Source organism: Glycine soja, chromosome 1, assembly GCF_004193775.1.
Source record: "Glycine soja cultivar W05 chromosome 1, ASM419377v2, whole genome shotgun sequence".
Lineage (NCBI taxonomy): Eukaryota > Viridiplantae > Streptophyta > Magnoliopsida > Fabales > Fabaceae > Glycine > Glycine soja.
The window spans coordinates 27,871,575-27,889,584 of NC_041002.1; the positions used below are offsets into that span (position 1 = coordinate 27,871,575).

At 31.8% G+C, this 18,010-nt stretch overlaps 1 protein-coding gene across 1 annotated transcript in view; it reads right to left on the minus strand.

Moving 5' to 3' along the window:
• Positions 1-7,979: 7,979 nt before the first annotated feature.
• Positions 7,980-18,010, minus strand: part of LOC114414385 (importin-9-like) — a 66,997-nt gene continuing 56,966 nt past the window's right edge. Inside the window, exons 27-33 of the mRNA XM_028378632.1 lie at positions 15,475-15,587; positions 15,301-15,378; positions 9,079-9,144; positions 8,868-8,996; positions 8,685-8,741; positions 8,514-8,594; positions 7,980-8,424 (exon numbers count right to left, since the gene is read on the minus strand). Coding sequence (XP_028234433.1) covers positions 8,374-8,424; positions 8,514-8,594; positions 8,685-8,741; positions 8,868-8,996; positions 9,079-9,144; positions 15,301-15,378; positions 15,475-15,587 — 575 coding nt within the window. The 3' untranslated portion in view covers positions 7,980-8,373. The remainder of the gene's footprint in view (positions 8,425-8,513; positions 8,595-8,684; positions 8,742-8,867; positions 8,997-9,078; positions 9,145-15,300; positions 15,379-15,474; positions 15,588-18,010) is intronic.

The following is an 18,010-nucleotide window of genomic DNA, read 5'->3' on the forward strand; positions in this document are numbered from 1 at the left end:
AATAGTGTGGAATAGAATGTACTTTCTCAGTCTTATTATAATTATTGTATAAAAAAATATTATTTTAATTTTTTAATATAATATTAATTATTTCTTCACTTAATTATATCACTTATATATTAATAGTGAACTATAAAATCTAAAATTAAATTACTGATAAATTAAGATTAATTTAATAAAATTATTATTTTCTTTTATTTATTATTTATTTCTTAATCTATGTAGGATGAAAATTATTTTTATTTTGGAGCGGAGGTAAGAATTAGTGAAATTTTTAGTGACTTTAAAATTTTGATTTTAGTGTTTAGTTTTCAAAAACTAATAATTGTAAATCTGTTACAAAATCTGTTTAGATTGGACCAACTTTGTCTAGAAAAATATGCAGAGATCAATATGGTTCGCTGCTGCTATGTTAAGGATATCATTTTCCTTAAAAAAAATAAAAAAAAAAACCTTTGTCAGATATTAGTTGCAATTCGTCCTATTTAGGTTTGACTTCGGATTAGCCACAAATTACACGATTCCAACGCTTTATGCGTTTTTCTTTCTTGTCCCATTGGTATACTTTTAAATGTTTTAAATTCTTGTTTTAATTGGAGGATATGTACAAGATATTTTTTTTTCTTATCATTACGATATTAATGTAAATGTAAAGTATTCATCGATTTTATGAATAATTAATTTTTATCAAAAAATCTAACTAATCATTTTCAAAGAAATTTTTTCTTTTAATCATATTTTTTTCATCCATAAAATTTAAACTTAAAATCTTACTTAAGAAAGTTCGAGATAACTTAGTCAAGACAATTTATTTTGAATTTTAGCATATGTTTTATCAAAATTTATTCTATTTTTAATGATATATTTTTTAATATATATATATATATATATATATATAGTTATATGTGGAGTGATCAGACATAAATTTATATCACTTTTCATAATTTGGTGACTGCAAATCCGTACTTAAGTTTTTTTTGTTTTGTTTGGGGGAGTACCCAAATTTCAGTTTCTAAAGTTAATATTTTAAATGTTGGAATTTAAATCTAAAATTTGAATTTAAAAAAAAAATAAAAAACACTATTAACCTTAGAATATAATTATATTAAAATCTAATATTTTATTAATCGTTTTTTTAAAATAAGAAAAATAATATAGAACACGATGAAATACTCTTTATTCCCTTTGATTCAATACGTTTATTTTCTTCTTTTCCAATTTCAAGGTAGAATTGCATTATTTAAACGTGAAAAAATTAATATTCTATACAGTTATCTTTATCTCTGTTTTGTTTATTTTTCCTTCAAAACACATAAAAAAATATACCTTAAAATTAATGAAGATAACCTTGTACTATCCTTTTTCCAAGTTCACGTGATGTTTTCCTTAAGAATTAGCTTTTTCCTGATTTATTTCATAATTTCATTCCATTTCAAACTATAATCATTCAACATAAGAATGTAATGACTGGTTTAGGAAACGCTATTCTGGTCGGGTGTAAGTGGTCTGAATGGTTTGAGTTTTTTATATTCTTTAACCCAATACCCTTACACTTAATTGAGTTGGATTGGTTAGATTTAATTGGATTGAATTGGGTTGATTATCAAATTAAGTCATTAAAAAAATATCATCTTTTTATATTAAGTCTTAGAAAAAAATTAAAGAAATTTTTAAATTCAAAAATAATAAGGATATTTTTTTATTTTACATAATAATAAGAATATTTTTCAAAATCAATATTCATAAAATATTATGTTATTCATGTGATAAATAGATAAAAAAAAATAAACCATAAATGTATACTCACAATATTATTAATAAAAAATATATTTTCTTAAAATAAACATAAAAAGATAAAATTTAAAATAATGTATTACTTAAGATAAAATAGTATTACTGATGTGCTTAATTTAAAAATTTTATTTTAGTAATTTAATTGTATGTAGATTAGAATAAGTTGGATTGAGTTTGATTGGATAAAAACTTCAAATCTATCATGCAATCCAATTTTTATTAAATTAAAATTAATTTAATTCAATAATTTAATTTAACTCACACAAATTTAATTACATTGCCTGATTCACATTTATATTGGGTTGAATTTGCTTACACTGTTAATGCTGACCGGAAATGAATCAATGCTTTATGTGGTCCAAAATGCAACCGAACGGTGACTCGCAACAAATGGATAGGATAGGTTGAAATGTTATAGAATATTAAATTTTTTATTTTTAATATTTTCTATTAAAAATATGTTTTATTAATCTAATAATTAATTTTAAATTTATAATAAATAAATGAAATTTAACAAATTTTATTTATTTATAGAAAAATGATATTTTATTACCTTTATTTTATATCTTTTTAAAAAACTTAAATATGTTTTTGTCCAACAAATTTTAAATTTATCTATTTTAATCTTCCAAATTAAAATTTATATTTTTTAAATTCCTTAAATTTACAAAATATTTTTTAATAACTCCTGGCCAACTTTTGGTAGTTTGGAAGCAGAATGTATGATAGTTTTTTCTACATGAAGGACTAAAATAAATATTTGGTGAATTTGAGAGACCTAGAAGATAAATCCTCAAAATAAAATATGAGAGACTAAAAAACATATTTAAATTAGGGAGACCGAGACACACACAAATGAATTCAGAATCAGATTCTAACTCTCTTAACAATGTTTTTATTCATTAAAAACACACACTTATTAAATGATTTCACAATCATATTCTATCTCTTTTAACTATGTTTTTCTTCATTAAATACATGTGCACACACAAATTAAATGAAATCACAATTAGATTCTAACTCTTTTAACAATGTTTTTATTCATTAAACATACACACTCACAAATTAAATGAATTTACAATCAGATTCTAACTCTTTAATTTAACAATGTTTTTATTCATTAAACATGCACACTCACAAATTAAATGAATTTACAATCAGATTCTAACTCTTTTAAGATTCTAACTCTTTTAACAATGGTTTTATTCATTAAACATACACACTCACAAATTAAATGAATTTACAATCAGATTCTAACTTTTTTAACAATGGTTTTATTAATTGGCAGGGACGGACAGATTCAAGAATGCATTAAAGGGGACAATTTTTTTAACACAATTATTTAAATTTTAATAAATAATTATTTGATAAATAAAAAATTCCACAAAAGTATTTATTATTAAATTTGTGTAAAACTAGAGGTAAAATCTATGACTATAAGAAAATTAAGCAAATATTAACTCACTATTCTATTTTATTTATCAATTTTCTCTATCAATATTAATTTATTTTTATTGTATTTTATTTTTCTTCTCATGTATAAAATCCATCCTTGAATCATTGGTATCTCACCTAAATAATTAAATGAATTCATAATCATATTTTAACACTTTTAACAATATTTTTATTCATGGATATCTCACCTAAATAATTAACGAGAGTAATTTTACAAAAAAAAAAGAATATTAACATAATAACTTGTATAACTTATAATTTAATGTTCATTGCCTTTAATGACAAATAATATGAGATGTAAGAATTTTGAAGTAAAATATGTTATTAATTTCACACAAAAAATTTGAAATAATCATTAGTAATAAGATTCACATAAAATTTTATTTAACTGTAAAATAGAAAAAAAAAAACATAAAATATGTTACCAACCCTAAATTTGTTTCTTTCCTTTGTTTCCATTGCTTCTCACCATTCAAGACTCAAGTTCGAGACTGAAGAGGTGTATAAATTCCCATATGGCACCACCTTTTTCTCAACCCTATATACCATTTCATACTTTCCAACACCTAAAACTTAAGCATGCTGACTAAGTACCTAGCTCCAATTTATACTCATCTCAAATGGGTATTCGATTTTGTTCTCTACTACCCCTTTTACATGCTTTATGATTCTCATCCACCCATAAATCTTGGAACTGAATTGAGTACATTTCATTATGAATTAACCTCTGGCTCAGAGGAACATGTGGATTGTGCTGTGTGTCTAAGCAAATTTGGAGAAAGAGATGAGGTGATTAGAGTTATGAGATGTGAGCATGTCTTCCACAAAGGTTGTTTGGATAGATGGTTGGTTTCAAGAATGCCACGTGTCCTCTTTGCAGAGGATCAGTGACTCCAGAAAGGCCTATCACTAACTCTGGAGCTGAGGTTGTGCTATTTCAGTTTTGTTCTGTCCAAAAGTGTAATGGTGAGACATGGTGGCTACGCTGAGTACATTAATGGGGGCTTCAAGGCTTTTGCATCCTACATCAGCACAGTGTGTAGATTGTTAGTTTTTTTTTTAAGATATGGTTTGGAAATTCGAGTTCTAGTCATGTGTATAAAAAAATATTTTGTTGAGATAAAATTCACTACAATAACTCTACGTCTGAAATCAAATTAGTCTCAGACTATCGATAGAAGGATAGTGGGAAAAAAACTTTTGGATCCAATGAAATAAACCAATCGCAGAGTTTAGTTTATTTAACGTTTTTGGCTGTGCAATTGAAAAATTGTGAATGTAGTTGATAAATTAAGGAAACAACCTTTTATGATGTTTATTTTTATTTTCACCTGATATGTTTCTTTTAGGTTTGCAAAATGAATTTAGCTTTTTTTCTTCATTTTATTACAAAAATATTAAATAATCAATATAGCCTAGCTACATATGTGAGTAAATAAATCCTTATTTGATGTGTTAAAAAGCAACACCTCTTGTAACACATTTTTTTGATAATTAGTTGAAATTTACCAAAATCATAAAATTGTATAGTTTTCACTCCTTATTTAATGATCTCTCATTTTATAATTATATTAGAGAATATATTACAATACTTCTGGTGATCCAAAATGCAACCGTGCATGACCCCCAATACAGATACAAAATGGATATAGAGGATAGGAAGGTGTCAAGCCTTAAATTTAATAACATACTTTTTTTTTTATCAAACGTACATTTTATTAATGTAACAGTTAAATTTAAAACTATTATAAAATAAATTTAAGTTTATAAAATAAAAATAATTGTCATTACTTCCACGTTTTGTTTTGCATCTTTTGAAATATAAGTAATTATAATTTAACTATATATGTATATATGAATATCTAAAAATGTAAGTACCTTATACGAAGTTTTTGAAAGGATTTTTTGTACATATATAATTGCAACGAGTATCTCCAGACATCCATAGAGATTAATCATTTTCTGAGAGATTTAAAGACATAAAGAGGTAAAATGTCCCCTTTCAATCAGGGTATTTCATACACAAAAAGTTAGGATTTAAACCTTCAACTACTTGCCTAAAAGACCCAAGTCCAGTACTATTAGACCAAGGGTGTTACTTTGGGCACTCAGCAATTTTGTTGGGACACCCAACACCCTAGGTGAAAGGGTTAAAATGTCTTTCATCTTATTAATATAAATACGGCTACAGTGTGCGTCCGTACGATTCCGGTGCAATGCTTCTTCTTCCTTTGTGTCGTGCTTCTTCCTCCTCATGGTGGTCTCCTTCTTCTTCGTTCTCCTTCACGCACATCATGGTTGTGGTTCTTCTTCTTCCTCCACTTTCCGTCCTGTTGTGATTCTTCTTCTTTTCTTCTTCTTCCTCCACTTGTCGCGCCGTTGTGGTTCTTTTTCTTCCTCTTCACTGTGTCGTTTCACTTCGTTGGTGCTTCTTCTTCTTCCTTTGTGGGTGCTGGATGTTGTTGTTTTGGATGTTGTTCGTATTAGTTTGATGTTATTGTTTGAAGTAATGTCGCAAACAAAAATGACATTTTTTTTGGAAAAATCCCATACGGATCATCAATCCGTATGTGTCATACGGACAATCCGTATGACCCATAAGGATTGCAGATTTATATGGTTTTTTTTGTTTTTTGTTGAATAATTTTTTTTTTCAATTTTTTTCTTCTAAATTTATTTTTTTTTTGAAATTTTTGTTTACATTGTAAATATATATTTGTCAATTATTATTTAAATTGTTTCGTGATGTAAGATTTTTTTGTAATGTTAGTGAAATTTTATAATTTTTATTTATTTATATGTTAAGTATTGATTTTATTTATAAAAAAATATATTAGTTAATACTAAGATTAGATTAAAGTGATAAAATTAAGATTAGATTGGTGAAACAATTAATTTTTAATATTGTTATATTATATGTTTAACTTTTTAAAAAAATCGAAATAAATATTTAAAAGATGTTGAATTTGTTACTTATGAAAAATATTGAAATCATAATTAAAAATAATTTAAATTTGTTAGTTGCAAAAAATATTTAAACGAAAATTTTAAATAATTAAAATTTGTTATAAAAATATTGAGACATAATTTTTAAATGTACAATAAATCTGTTAATTATAAAAAATTATGATATCAAAATTTAAAACTTAAAATATGATAAGATTGTTAGTTTAAGGGAATGATTGAAATCAAATTTAAAAATATATTTAATTTGGTAGTTATAAAAAATATTGAAAACAAATTTGAAAATTTTAAATATGATAAGATTGTTAGTTTAAGATAATAATTGAAATCAAATTTAAAAAGATATTAAATTTGGCAGTTAGAAAAAATACTGAAACCAAAATTTAAAATTTAAAATATGATAAGATTGTTAGTTTAAGATGATGATTGAAATCAAATTTAAAAATATATTAAATTTGATAATTATAAAAAATATTAAAACCAAAATTTAAAATATGATAAGATTGTTAGTTTAAGATAATGATTGGAATCAAATTTAAAAATATATTAAATTTGATAGTTATAAAAAATATGGTAATCAAAATTTAAAATATGATAAGATTGTTAGTTTAAGATAATGATTGAAATTAAATTTAAAAATATATTTAATTTGGTACTTATAAAAAATATTAAAACCAAAATTTCAAATTTCAAATATGATAAGATTGTTAGTTTAAGATAATAATTGAAATCAAATTTAAAAATATATTAAATTTGATAATTATAAAAAATATTGAAACCAAAATTAAAGATTTAAAATTTAATTATTAACCATTGTTTAGTCATGCTAATTTAAAAATTAAAAAAAATTAGAAATATACGGATTGATGATCCGAAATCATACGGATTGACATTTTATATGTTTCTAAATTTTTTTTACTTGACGAGTAACTACCCAATTTCACTCTATCCTCTTGAACAATACACACGTTTGCCATCAAAGACAAAACACTCAGAAAAGAAGACTAACAAAAACTAACGAAAACAACTTACATTAAGGGCGTAAGATTTTGTGAAAAAGACACGACAAAAATGAAAAATCAAACTTCCTATTTTGACATTTTCAAAAACTTTTCAAAAACTGTTTGGTAACCCAAGCAGTTGCCTTACACCAACCACTTGTTGGATTTCTTTTGGCATGACTAATAATGTAAAACATTCATTTCATATTATTTTTATAGCTTAATATATTGTGAAATTATTTATCAATTTTTTATAAACAAATAATTGTAAAATTTCATGTTCAATAAATAATTTGATGAATTCATCATCAAATATAACTTTTAATAGTTAATCTAAAGAATTTTAGTTTTTATTTTAGGAAAACTTTTTTTTTTATCATAGCAAGTAAACATTATCTAATTATCATATTGTGAAACACGGATTGTTAGTTGATTCAGAAAGAATATTGTATCAATAGTTAAATTGGTGAATCACTTATTGTGGTTAACTCCGCCCTGTAGGATGTACTGCTTTCATATGACCCAGGGATATATGGGAGGGTGGCAATGAAAGATAGTTAAAATTTTAAAACTTATAAAGCCATGTTTGGAACGGATTATGCAATGTGGATCGGACACTCTCCACGTCCAACACTCATTATGCAGAAGCAAATATTTGTAGCATATATTTTGTGGTGGTTAATCGCATTGAAGAATTGAAAGCAAACATGCACTTAAAAACTGTTTGGAATAAACTCGAGACTGCAAAAGTTTTCCAAATAGTAATAAGCAGGAACCAATCCAATTGACATTCATTTTTTCTTCAGAAAACATCCAATTGACATTATAATGCACCATTATGCTACCAACTGATGTTTTTCCCCCTTCTTTTAATAAATGCACAATTGATATACAAACAAAAGATTCGGTGAATTGATGGGCCGAAACCATATAAAAGCAAAACTGATATCCGATACATACATAACACATCCAATAAAAAAGAATCAGAGACATACAAGGGGGAACACTGCAGCAGAAAGAAAATACCTTTCAGAACTGCAGACAGATTCCCCAACCTGAACAATGTAAGATATTGGTTTCCAACCATTTCTTTGTTTCACTCTCTCTGGTATTATCAACCCATCCTTGAGACAGCACTCGATGACAGGACACGAAATTCTCATCTCTTCAGTACCATTTGAATGGCATTTCGTTGAGACTGAGACAAGCTCTGAAGTGCAAGACAATCATTGGACAAGTTAAGTAACAATCGTCTGTACCACAAGGTAAACTAAATGAAAAATATTACTGTGTAATAACCTTGCAAATGTGATCTAAGAGCTGTCTGTCAGACTGAGAAAAGCTAACAAAGAAATCAAGAAGGTAATTTGCCAGGTTTATCTGTCAGTTGCAACCATAATTGTCAATAGATACATAAGCAAGTTAGTGAAACACGTTGAGAAGAAACAAAACAGACTCTAGAGCACAGACCTGATTGAGAGGATCAGCAATACTTAAAAGGTCATCTTCATAGTGATCATCTTGATCCTTGTGATTTTGAAGCAAGTTCAGCAAAATAAAAAAAGAATAAATTAAACATTCAGCATAAAAGTATGATATAATTGCATAATACAGAAATTTAGATGAGTGACAACTACTGTAACTCAACCAAACCTCATTAAATACTTTCGCCATTGCTTCAAGTTGTTCATTTGTGGCTTTTCCCGAAGATGTAGATACTGAATAAAGAAATTCTTTATCATTTTCAATGCCATCTGCTTGAACTTCTTCCCAGTCACTATCCTGAGTACAGTTTATATTATATTAGGTAATAAGCTTACTAATTAGTGTATAGTTAGTATACACATCAATATGCATTAAATACCTCATCATCAGCGGCCAAAACTTGTTCTTGTATCTCAGTTAATGCATCTGCCAATAAAGCCACTATCTGCAAGATATTAAAAAAGAAAAAACATACCAAGTTTATGTACAATATCAAAAAATTCCACTACTACCCATAGTCTCCTTTTACAGATAACCAGAAATTTTAATCAGGATGGTAACACAGTAGCATTGTTGCAATTCATCCAAGACATTTTGTCAAAACAGCACTTTGGGTTTTAAAGGGAAAAAAAGCATTTTGATAAAAACAAGTGCTAGAGAATTAATATGAATGAAACCGTTCACATATTTTTACCTAATAATAAGCGTTTGGTTGGACATGTAATATAAAACAATTTACGTGTCTTCCTTTAATTGCTTAAACTTTTGGAATAGTTAATAAAAAGATGCTTCTACTCATACACTAAACAAAAAATACACAATAATCAGCAATAATTTGCAAGATAGAACCTCAAAAGTACACATATCAAGAAATACAAAAATGCTAAGACACTGTCATTTGTAGGAGATATTTCTCTGGTATATTCTGTTTGTATAAGAGTATATGTTTAAACTATTTGTTTAAAAGGTTCACTGTCTAACAGTAGACCTGCAGTAGGTTAGTTTTTCTTATATAACTGATTTGTGTCTCAAGTTAATTATTGAGTTTAGTCAGTGCTGAGTCAGCACTGAGTAGCTTCTCTCGCACTCTTTGTGTAGCCTATAAATATCTGTATGATCCTCTCCTCACTTAAGAAATAAATACACTCAAAGTTAGTTTTAGTTTTCTGTTATTCTGTTAGATGTTAAGATTCTTTTATGGTATTCAGAGCTTGAGAAGCTTCTCTAATGGCTTCTGGTCCTTTTCAACCTACACCATTCCCCACGGTTTCGCCAACTGGTGTCAATTCTTCCACTTCTATTCCAGCTTCACCAATGAATTCCTCTTTTCACAGCAATGGCCGTGGAGGTGGCCGCATTTTCTCTTGCGGTGGCCATAGTGGTGGTCGCGGCTATGGTGATGGCCATGGTGGTAGATTGATAGGAATTCTGCTATCAACTGGAACAAGCCTTTCCAAGTGTATTCGCGTGGGCCCAAGCCCAATAAGTCCTAATCGTATCTGGTTGGTTTGTGTAGTGAAAGTTAGTTAGGGGAGAGAGAATGCTGAGTGTGATTGTTGTTATATAGGAATGGGGTTAGTATTTGTAGGGGTATGGGGGATTTGGAAATAGAATTGGAGACCTGAGAACCTTTCTCTGTTTTTGGGGGAGCATGGCTCTCATTTTGTGTTATCCCTTTCTCATTTTTCTGTGTTTACAGTTTCCTTTGATAATAAACACCTATCATAAATATGGACATAAGGCTTCCTATTGCTATTACAGGCATGATGATAACTGTATCCCCACTCAACCAATGGCTTATGCAATTCAGAATCAGTACTCCAACTCAAACAAAAATCCCAATCAACAGTGGTATTCTAACCAACACCCAAACCAATACCAAAATCAGTATCCAAACCAGTATCCTACTAGTCAACATTCAAACCATTATCCCACTCAATCTTCCAATTCATATCCTAATCAGCATCCATATCAGAATGCTCCACCTCAATACAACAATCCACCACCACAAGCTCATCTAACCAGTGCTCAGTTCTCTTCACAAAATTGGTATTCAGATTCAGGTGCATCTCACCATATCACAAATGTTTCTCAGAATATTCAACAGACCACACCCTTTGAAGGACCAGATCAAATTATTATTGGTAATGGTCAGGGGTTAAACATCAATTCCTCAGGTGTAGCCTCCTTTAAATCTCCTTTTAACTCTCAAATTCCTCTTGTTTTTAATAACCTGTTATTTGTTCCTTCTATAACCAAAAACTTGATGAGTGTCAGTCAATTTTGTAGAGATAACTCTGTTTTTAGAGTTCCATTTTTAGTTTTGCTTGGTCAAATCTCAGGTCTCTAAAGAGATCCTTCAAGGGTCGGTTGGTGTTGATGGCCTTTACCAATTCCCTAATCTGCATCAGTCATCAAGACAGCAGCTCAAGTCTCAGTTCACTGTCAATACCATTTCATCTGATGTTTCAGAACCTGTCTTCAGAGCATATTCTTCAAATTCTGTTCCCAATTCTGTAAATAGGGTTACTGATGCTTCTGTTGTAAACACAGGTTTCTAATAGTTCTATTTCTTTTGCAACTTGACATTCTATATTAGGACATCCTAATGTTGATACTTTGAAACTTGTATTCAAACTTTGTAATCTGCCTATTATCAATAAAACAGGTTCTGACTTTTGTTCACATTGTTGCATTGGTAAATCCCATAGACTTTCCTCCTCCCCTTCTCTTAGTGTCTATTCAACTCCTTTTGAACTTATCTATACTGAATTGTGGGGTCCTTCTCCCATTGTGTCCAGCACTGGCTACAGATATTATGTAACCTTTGTTGATGCTCACACCAGATTTACTTGGCTGTACTTGTTAAAAAGTAAATCAGACACTAACTATTTTTAAACAGTTTCAAACTATGGTTAAAACTCAATTTAACCTACCTATTAAAGCTGTTCAGTCTGATTGAGGAGGTGAATATAGGCCTTTCTCTATGTATCTTACAGATCTTGGTATTATGCATAGAATGATCTGTCCTCATACACACCATCAGAATGATGTTGTAGAGAGGAAACATAGACACATAGTTGAAACAGCTTTAACTATGATGTCCCAGGCCTCAATGACCCTTGACTATGGGGATTATGCAGTCATTTCTAGTGTTTACCTAATAAACAGACTTCCTTCTTCAGCAATTCAAAAAAAAGTGCCTTATCAAAGACTGTTTCACAAGCTGCCAGATTACAAATTCCTTAAAGTCTTTGGCTGTGCCTGTTTTCCTCTTCACAGGCCCTATAATCAACACAAGCTGCAACCAAGGTCCCAAGAGTGTCCCAATACTTTAACTGTGCTACAGTCTCATAAGCTTTTTCATACTCCAGCTGCCTCAACACCTTCTGCTACTGCTTCACCTGCAGCTGCAGCATCTGTCAATTCACCTGCAGCTGCAGCATCTGTCAATTCACCTGCAGCTGCAACACCAGCCTTATCAACATCTAGTTCTTTTCCTTAGCTACAAGGAAATCCTGACTTACCTATTATTCCACCAGCAACAGCATCATCTGTTCCTCAGATGCATCATCTAATCTTGAGGCCACTACTGCTGAGGTATGTTTATCTTTTTCTACCACTGCTTCTGTACAGCATGTCACTGTCTCTCAAAATGCTCTTGTCAGACCTGATAATGTGCACTCTATGTGCACAAGAGCTAAAGCTGGTGTTGTCGAGTCTAGACTCCATCCTACACTTTTTCTGGCTCATTCTGAGCCTGAGTCCACAAATCTGCTCTTTCCAATCCTACTTGGTTTGCAGCAATGAAGACTGACTATGATGCTTTGATGAAAAATGGTACATGGACTCTTACTGATCTACCTTCATCTAGGGCTCCAATTGGCTGCAAATGGGTGTTTAGGGTGAAGGAGAATCTTGATGGCACTATCAACAAGTACAAAGCAAGACTTGTAGCAAAGGGATTTCATCAGAAACTTGGTTATCATCACAATGAGACTTTTCTCCAGTAATCAAACCTGTAGCTGTCAGAATTCTTTTGTCTCTTGCCATTACTCACAAGTGGAGTCTTCAACAGTTAGATGTCACCAATGACATTTTAAATGGCATCCTTGAAGAGGATATTTACATGTCCCAACCTCCTGGTTTTGAAAACAGCAACAAGCAACTTGTGTTCAAGCTGCACAAAGCCATCTATGGCTTAAAACAAGCCCCTAGAGCTTGGTTTGACAGACTTAAGACTACTCTCCTTCAATACAATTTCAGTTCAAACAAATGTGATCCTTATTCATCTACACTGAATCCAGCACTGTGATCTATATGTTGGTATATGTTATGACATGATTGTCACAATCCTACTCAGTCCAAGTATATAAGTGACCTGTTGACTAAAACCAAGACGGATGAAGCTAATTTCATCTTCTCTCCCACGGTTAGGGCTGCACGTTAATCAAGTCCGGGTATGAGTCCTTTTCTGATCCCACCCTGTACAGATCTGTTGTGGGAGCTTTGCAGTATGCTACCATCACTCGACCTGAAATTAGTTTTTCTGTCAACAAGGTCTATCAATTTATGTCTGATACTACTGAACAGCATTGGGCAGCAGTAAAGATAATCCTAAGATACTTGGCAGGCACTATTAATTTTGGTTTAAGCTTTCTCCCTTCCTCTACTGGACCTTCATTTTCTCTACATGCTTATTGTGATGCTGACTGGGCTTCTGATCCAGATGACACAAGATCCACTTCAGAAGCAGCAGTTTTCTTTGGCTCCAATCTAGTCTCATGGTGGTCTAAAAAGCAATCTGTAGTTGCTAGGTCCAGCACAGAAGCTGAATATCGTAGTCTGGCCTTGGCTACAGCAGAAGTCACATGGATCAAATCACTATTGTCTGAGCTTCATATTCCTTGTGCAACTTCTATTATTTTTTGTGATAATATGAGCATTGTTAGGGAAAAATTCATTCTTGAACCAAACATATGGAGCTTGATTTATTCTTTTGTTAGGGAAAAAGTCATTGCAAAGCATCTTCAAGTTGTTCATGTTCTAGCTGTTGATCAAAGAGCAGACATCCTAACAAAGGCCCTTACTCCTTCTAATTCACTACTTATAGGTCCAAGCTCAGAGTGGTTGAAAAGCATTCTGTCAACCTCTCATGAGCTTGCAGGGGGTATAGGAGTATACTTACTCTGTGTAACTCTTTCTTTTCTTCTAGTCATGTTGTTAGTCTAACTATAGTTATAGTTATGTAACTGCTATATAAACTGTATTGTACTCAGTTTCTGTTTGGGTTGAATACAATCAACAATGTCAGCTCACTTTAGTTTTCTCATATTCTCTTTCTCTTAGATTCTGTTAGTATGGAAGATCCTGCTCCGTACAGGTCCATTGTCGGGCCTGTACAGTATATTACTGTCAGTCGACCTGAGATTGGTTACAGTGTCAACAAAGTCTGCCAGTTTATGGCACAGCCTTTTGCTGACTCACTGGAAGGCAGTCAAAAGGATTTTAAGGTATCTCAGGCATTATATCTTTTGGGTTACATTTCCAGCCAGCATCTCAGTCAACTCCCTACAGTCTTTCTGCATCCTGTGATGCAGACTGGGCCTCTGATGTTGATGACAGAAGGTCCACTTCTGGATCAGGCGTATTTTTTGGACCCAATCTCATATCCTGGTGGTCCAAGAAGAAATCCTTAGTGGCTCGATCAAGTGCAGAGGCTGAGTATCGTAGCCTTGCTACTACTGCATCTGAACTTCTCTGGATTCAGTCGCTTCTTCAGGAGTTAAAAATCCTCGGCACTACTCCCACCATTTTCTGTGACAATCTGTGCAGTGGCTCTTTCTCATAATCCAGTCCAGTTCTTCACTCTCACACCAAGCACATGGAGCTTGATATCTTTTTTGTCAGGGAGAAAGTTTTGAATCGTTCCTTAGCAGTCACTCATGTTCCTGCTCAAGATCAGATTGCAGATGTTTTCACTAAACCACTATCTAGTACTAGATTTGTTTATCTAGACAAACTCAGAATTATAGTTATTGATAAAAAATCAATAACTCTGAGTTTGTGGGGGAGTATAAGTGTATATGTTTAAACTCTTTGTTTAAAAGGTTCACTGTCTAACAGTAGACCTGCAGTTGGCTAGTTTTTCTTCTATAACTGATTTGCGTCTCAAGTTAGTTATTGAGTCTAGTCAGTGCTGAGTCAGCACTGAGTAGCTTCTCTAGCACTCTGTACCCTAGAAATATCTGTATGATCCTCTCCTCACTTAAGAAATAAATACACTCAAAGTTAGTTTTAGTTCTGTTATTCTGTTAGATCTTAGATTCTTTTAGTTTTTTAGTTAACTTGCACTTCTGTTTGTCGGTTATAACTGACACTTATCAGTAATGATCCTCTGGTTCTGGCCAATATATAGATCTATTGTAACAGAAAATCATCATTTTTTTGTATTTTTCAGATATATGATCAATAAGGTTCAGTATTCTCTCTACTCAATTCTTAATACCATTTGACAACAACAAAACATGTCCAAACAACTAAGCTCTATAGATGATCAGATATCTTCCACAAGGCAGTCTATACAATAAAAAAGAATTACCTTTGTAGAAAGTGGCAACATTACCCATTGATCTGGGGCTGATTTAGCTTTTGATCTTGTAGTTATTCCCTCGCCAGACTTCATGAGACAAATAAGTTAAGGAATTCAGCAAGCACTCCCACCCTCTCGGGCGAAGAAAAACAGAACAAACAAATAAATAAATAACAGTAACACCTTAATAAGATAGCCCTGGACATGTATATTTGCCAATTCATTGTGCCTACTGGTTAGCAACAAGGCCAGGGCACTTGTAGTGACTTTTATTTGATATGCCCCCTGTATCTCCCCTACAATCATATATCAAGTGTTAGAAAATTTACTTGATATTGCTTATGCACAATTAAGCATTCCTTACTGATCATTCTCATGTTTGACACAGACCTACATGTAACATAAACATGAGTTTCACACAAAAAAAAAACAAATAGACTATTCACACCCAGTTAGAACTGGGGAGTGGGAATAAGTTGTTAGGATCATGGAAGTCAAACTCGAGATTCTACTCTGAATCTAAAAGGAGTCACAGAATCATAAAGCATAGAATTGTAACTCGAAGCATAAGATTCTACAAGATTAATATATATATATATATATATATATATATATATATATATATATATATATATTATAAATGCATCTAACATAGTATAAATAAAAAAGAAAAGAAAATTAACACACATCAAATACTTATTAAGCTTAAATTCATAATGATAGATTCATAGTTAAGCTTAAAACATTGAACTAGTGCATGCCTACTCCTTATATAAAACACAACATGAAGAGATCTTGTTCTTCCAGGTGAACACCTTGACGCGGTTCTTGAAGGCCTACCAAAGGAGTACAGTCCAGTGATCGAAAGTAAGTGCGAACTACTTCCGATTGGAGAAGTAAAGGCACTGCTGCTCGAACATGAGGCACGCATTAAAAAGTTTCAGAAGCGCTTAGCTGATTCACCTTCGATTATTGTTGCTCAAGGTTACACTTCATCTATAAATTCTTACAATTCATCCTCGAATAATTTCAATCCACAAAATCAATCCAATTATTCTGGAAATCATGGTGGCTTCAATCGTGGCGATTGCTACAGTTATGGAGGCGATGATTCTGATAGCGGCGGTGGCTACAGTTGTGGAGGTAATGACTTTGATCGTGGTGGAGGTCATCGTGGTGGCGGCAAAGGCCGTGGTCGTTATGCAAATTTTCAGTGTCATGTTTGCTTCAAATTTGGTCCCACAGTAGCTTTGTGTCATTTTCGTTAAGATTCTGATTTTCAGCCAAATGTGTCTCTCACTTTGATGGAATCAGAGTTTCAAAGCAATTCATCAAACACCTTTGGTTCAAAACAGAATCAGGGAACTAGATCTCACAGACTCCCAACCTAGTGCAATGCTGGTTAATTCTAAAAATCAAGATCCTAACTCTACTATTTGGATACCTGATTCTGGTGCATCCTTCCACGTAACTGGAGAGTCTCAAAACATCCAGCAGCTTGGTCCATTTGAAGGGCCAAACCAAATATACATTGGTAATGGCCAAGGCCTTTCTATTAAGTCTTCTGGTTACACTAGTTTATTTCCCCTATTAATCCTAGAGTCTCTCTCCTAATGGCAAATTATATGTTTCCAAAGATGTTATCTTCAATGAGCTTAAATATCCTTACAATGATCCTTTTCCATCTTTATCCAACTTTATCACTTCTTCTAAGAGTAATTTTTTACCTACTGTTTATATTCCTCTTGTTTCACCTTCTCCTAATGAACCCACTCTTTCTTCTCAACATGCTGAAGCTAATTCTACTTCTGTAAGTGTTGATCCCTTTATATCCCTCAATACTGAATTCCCTAATTCTCAAAATGTCACATCATCTCCTTTTTCAAATGCAGAACCAAATTCTGTTACTAATGCACACTCTAACACTGTTTCTGACTTAAACATAAATCCAAGTGAACTGTCCAGCACCTCTTCTTCTCGGTCTCACACTGTCACTTCTCTTTCTTCTAATCATGTTCTTCCCTCACAAAATGTCCATCCTATGCAAACTAGATCCTTCACTGTTTTTGACACATTGTGAACTTAAGATTGTTAAAACAGGCTGTTGTGGACCCTCAATGGTTTGCTGCTATGAAACAAAAGTATGAGGCTCTTCTTAACAATAAAACATGAGATCTTGTTCCTCTTCCCAAAGACAAGCAAGTTGTGGGTTGTAAGTGAGTCTTTAGAATTAAGGAGAATGCTGATAGGACAGTTAACAGGTTCAAGGCTAGGTTAGTGGCTAAAGGATTTCATCAGGTTGTTGGTTGACTTTAATGAAACATTTTCTCTTGTGATAAAACTAGTTACAATCGGACTGATTATCACTCTTGCTCTCACTAATAAATGGAATTTGTTCCAGCAAGATGTCAACAATGCCTTTTTAAATGGTCATCTTGAAGAGACTATCCACATGCAGCAACCACCAGGCTTCGAAAGTTCAGATAAAACCTTGGTTTGCAAGCTACAAAAGGCTTTGTATGGCCTTAAATAGGCACCAAGACAATGGTTTGATAGGCTCAAAGGACTTTTACAGCTTGGGTTTGCGGCCAGCAAGTGCGATCCTTCGTTGTTTGTTTATAAAGACAAAGGACACATTATCTACATTCTTGTTTATGTAGATGATATTATTATTACTAGTAACTCCAATGTTATAATTCAGCAACTCACCATCAAGCTG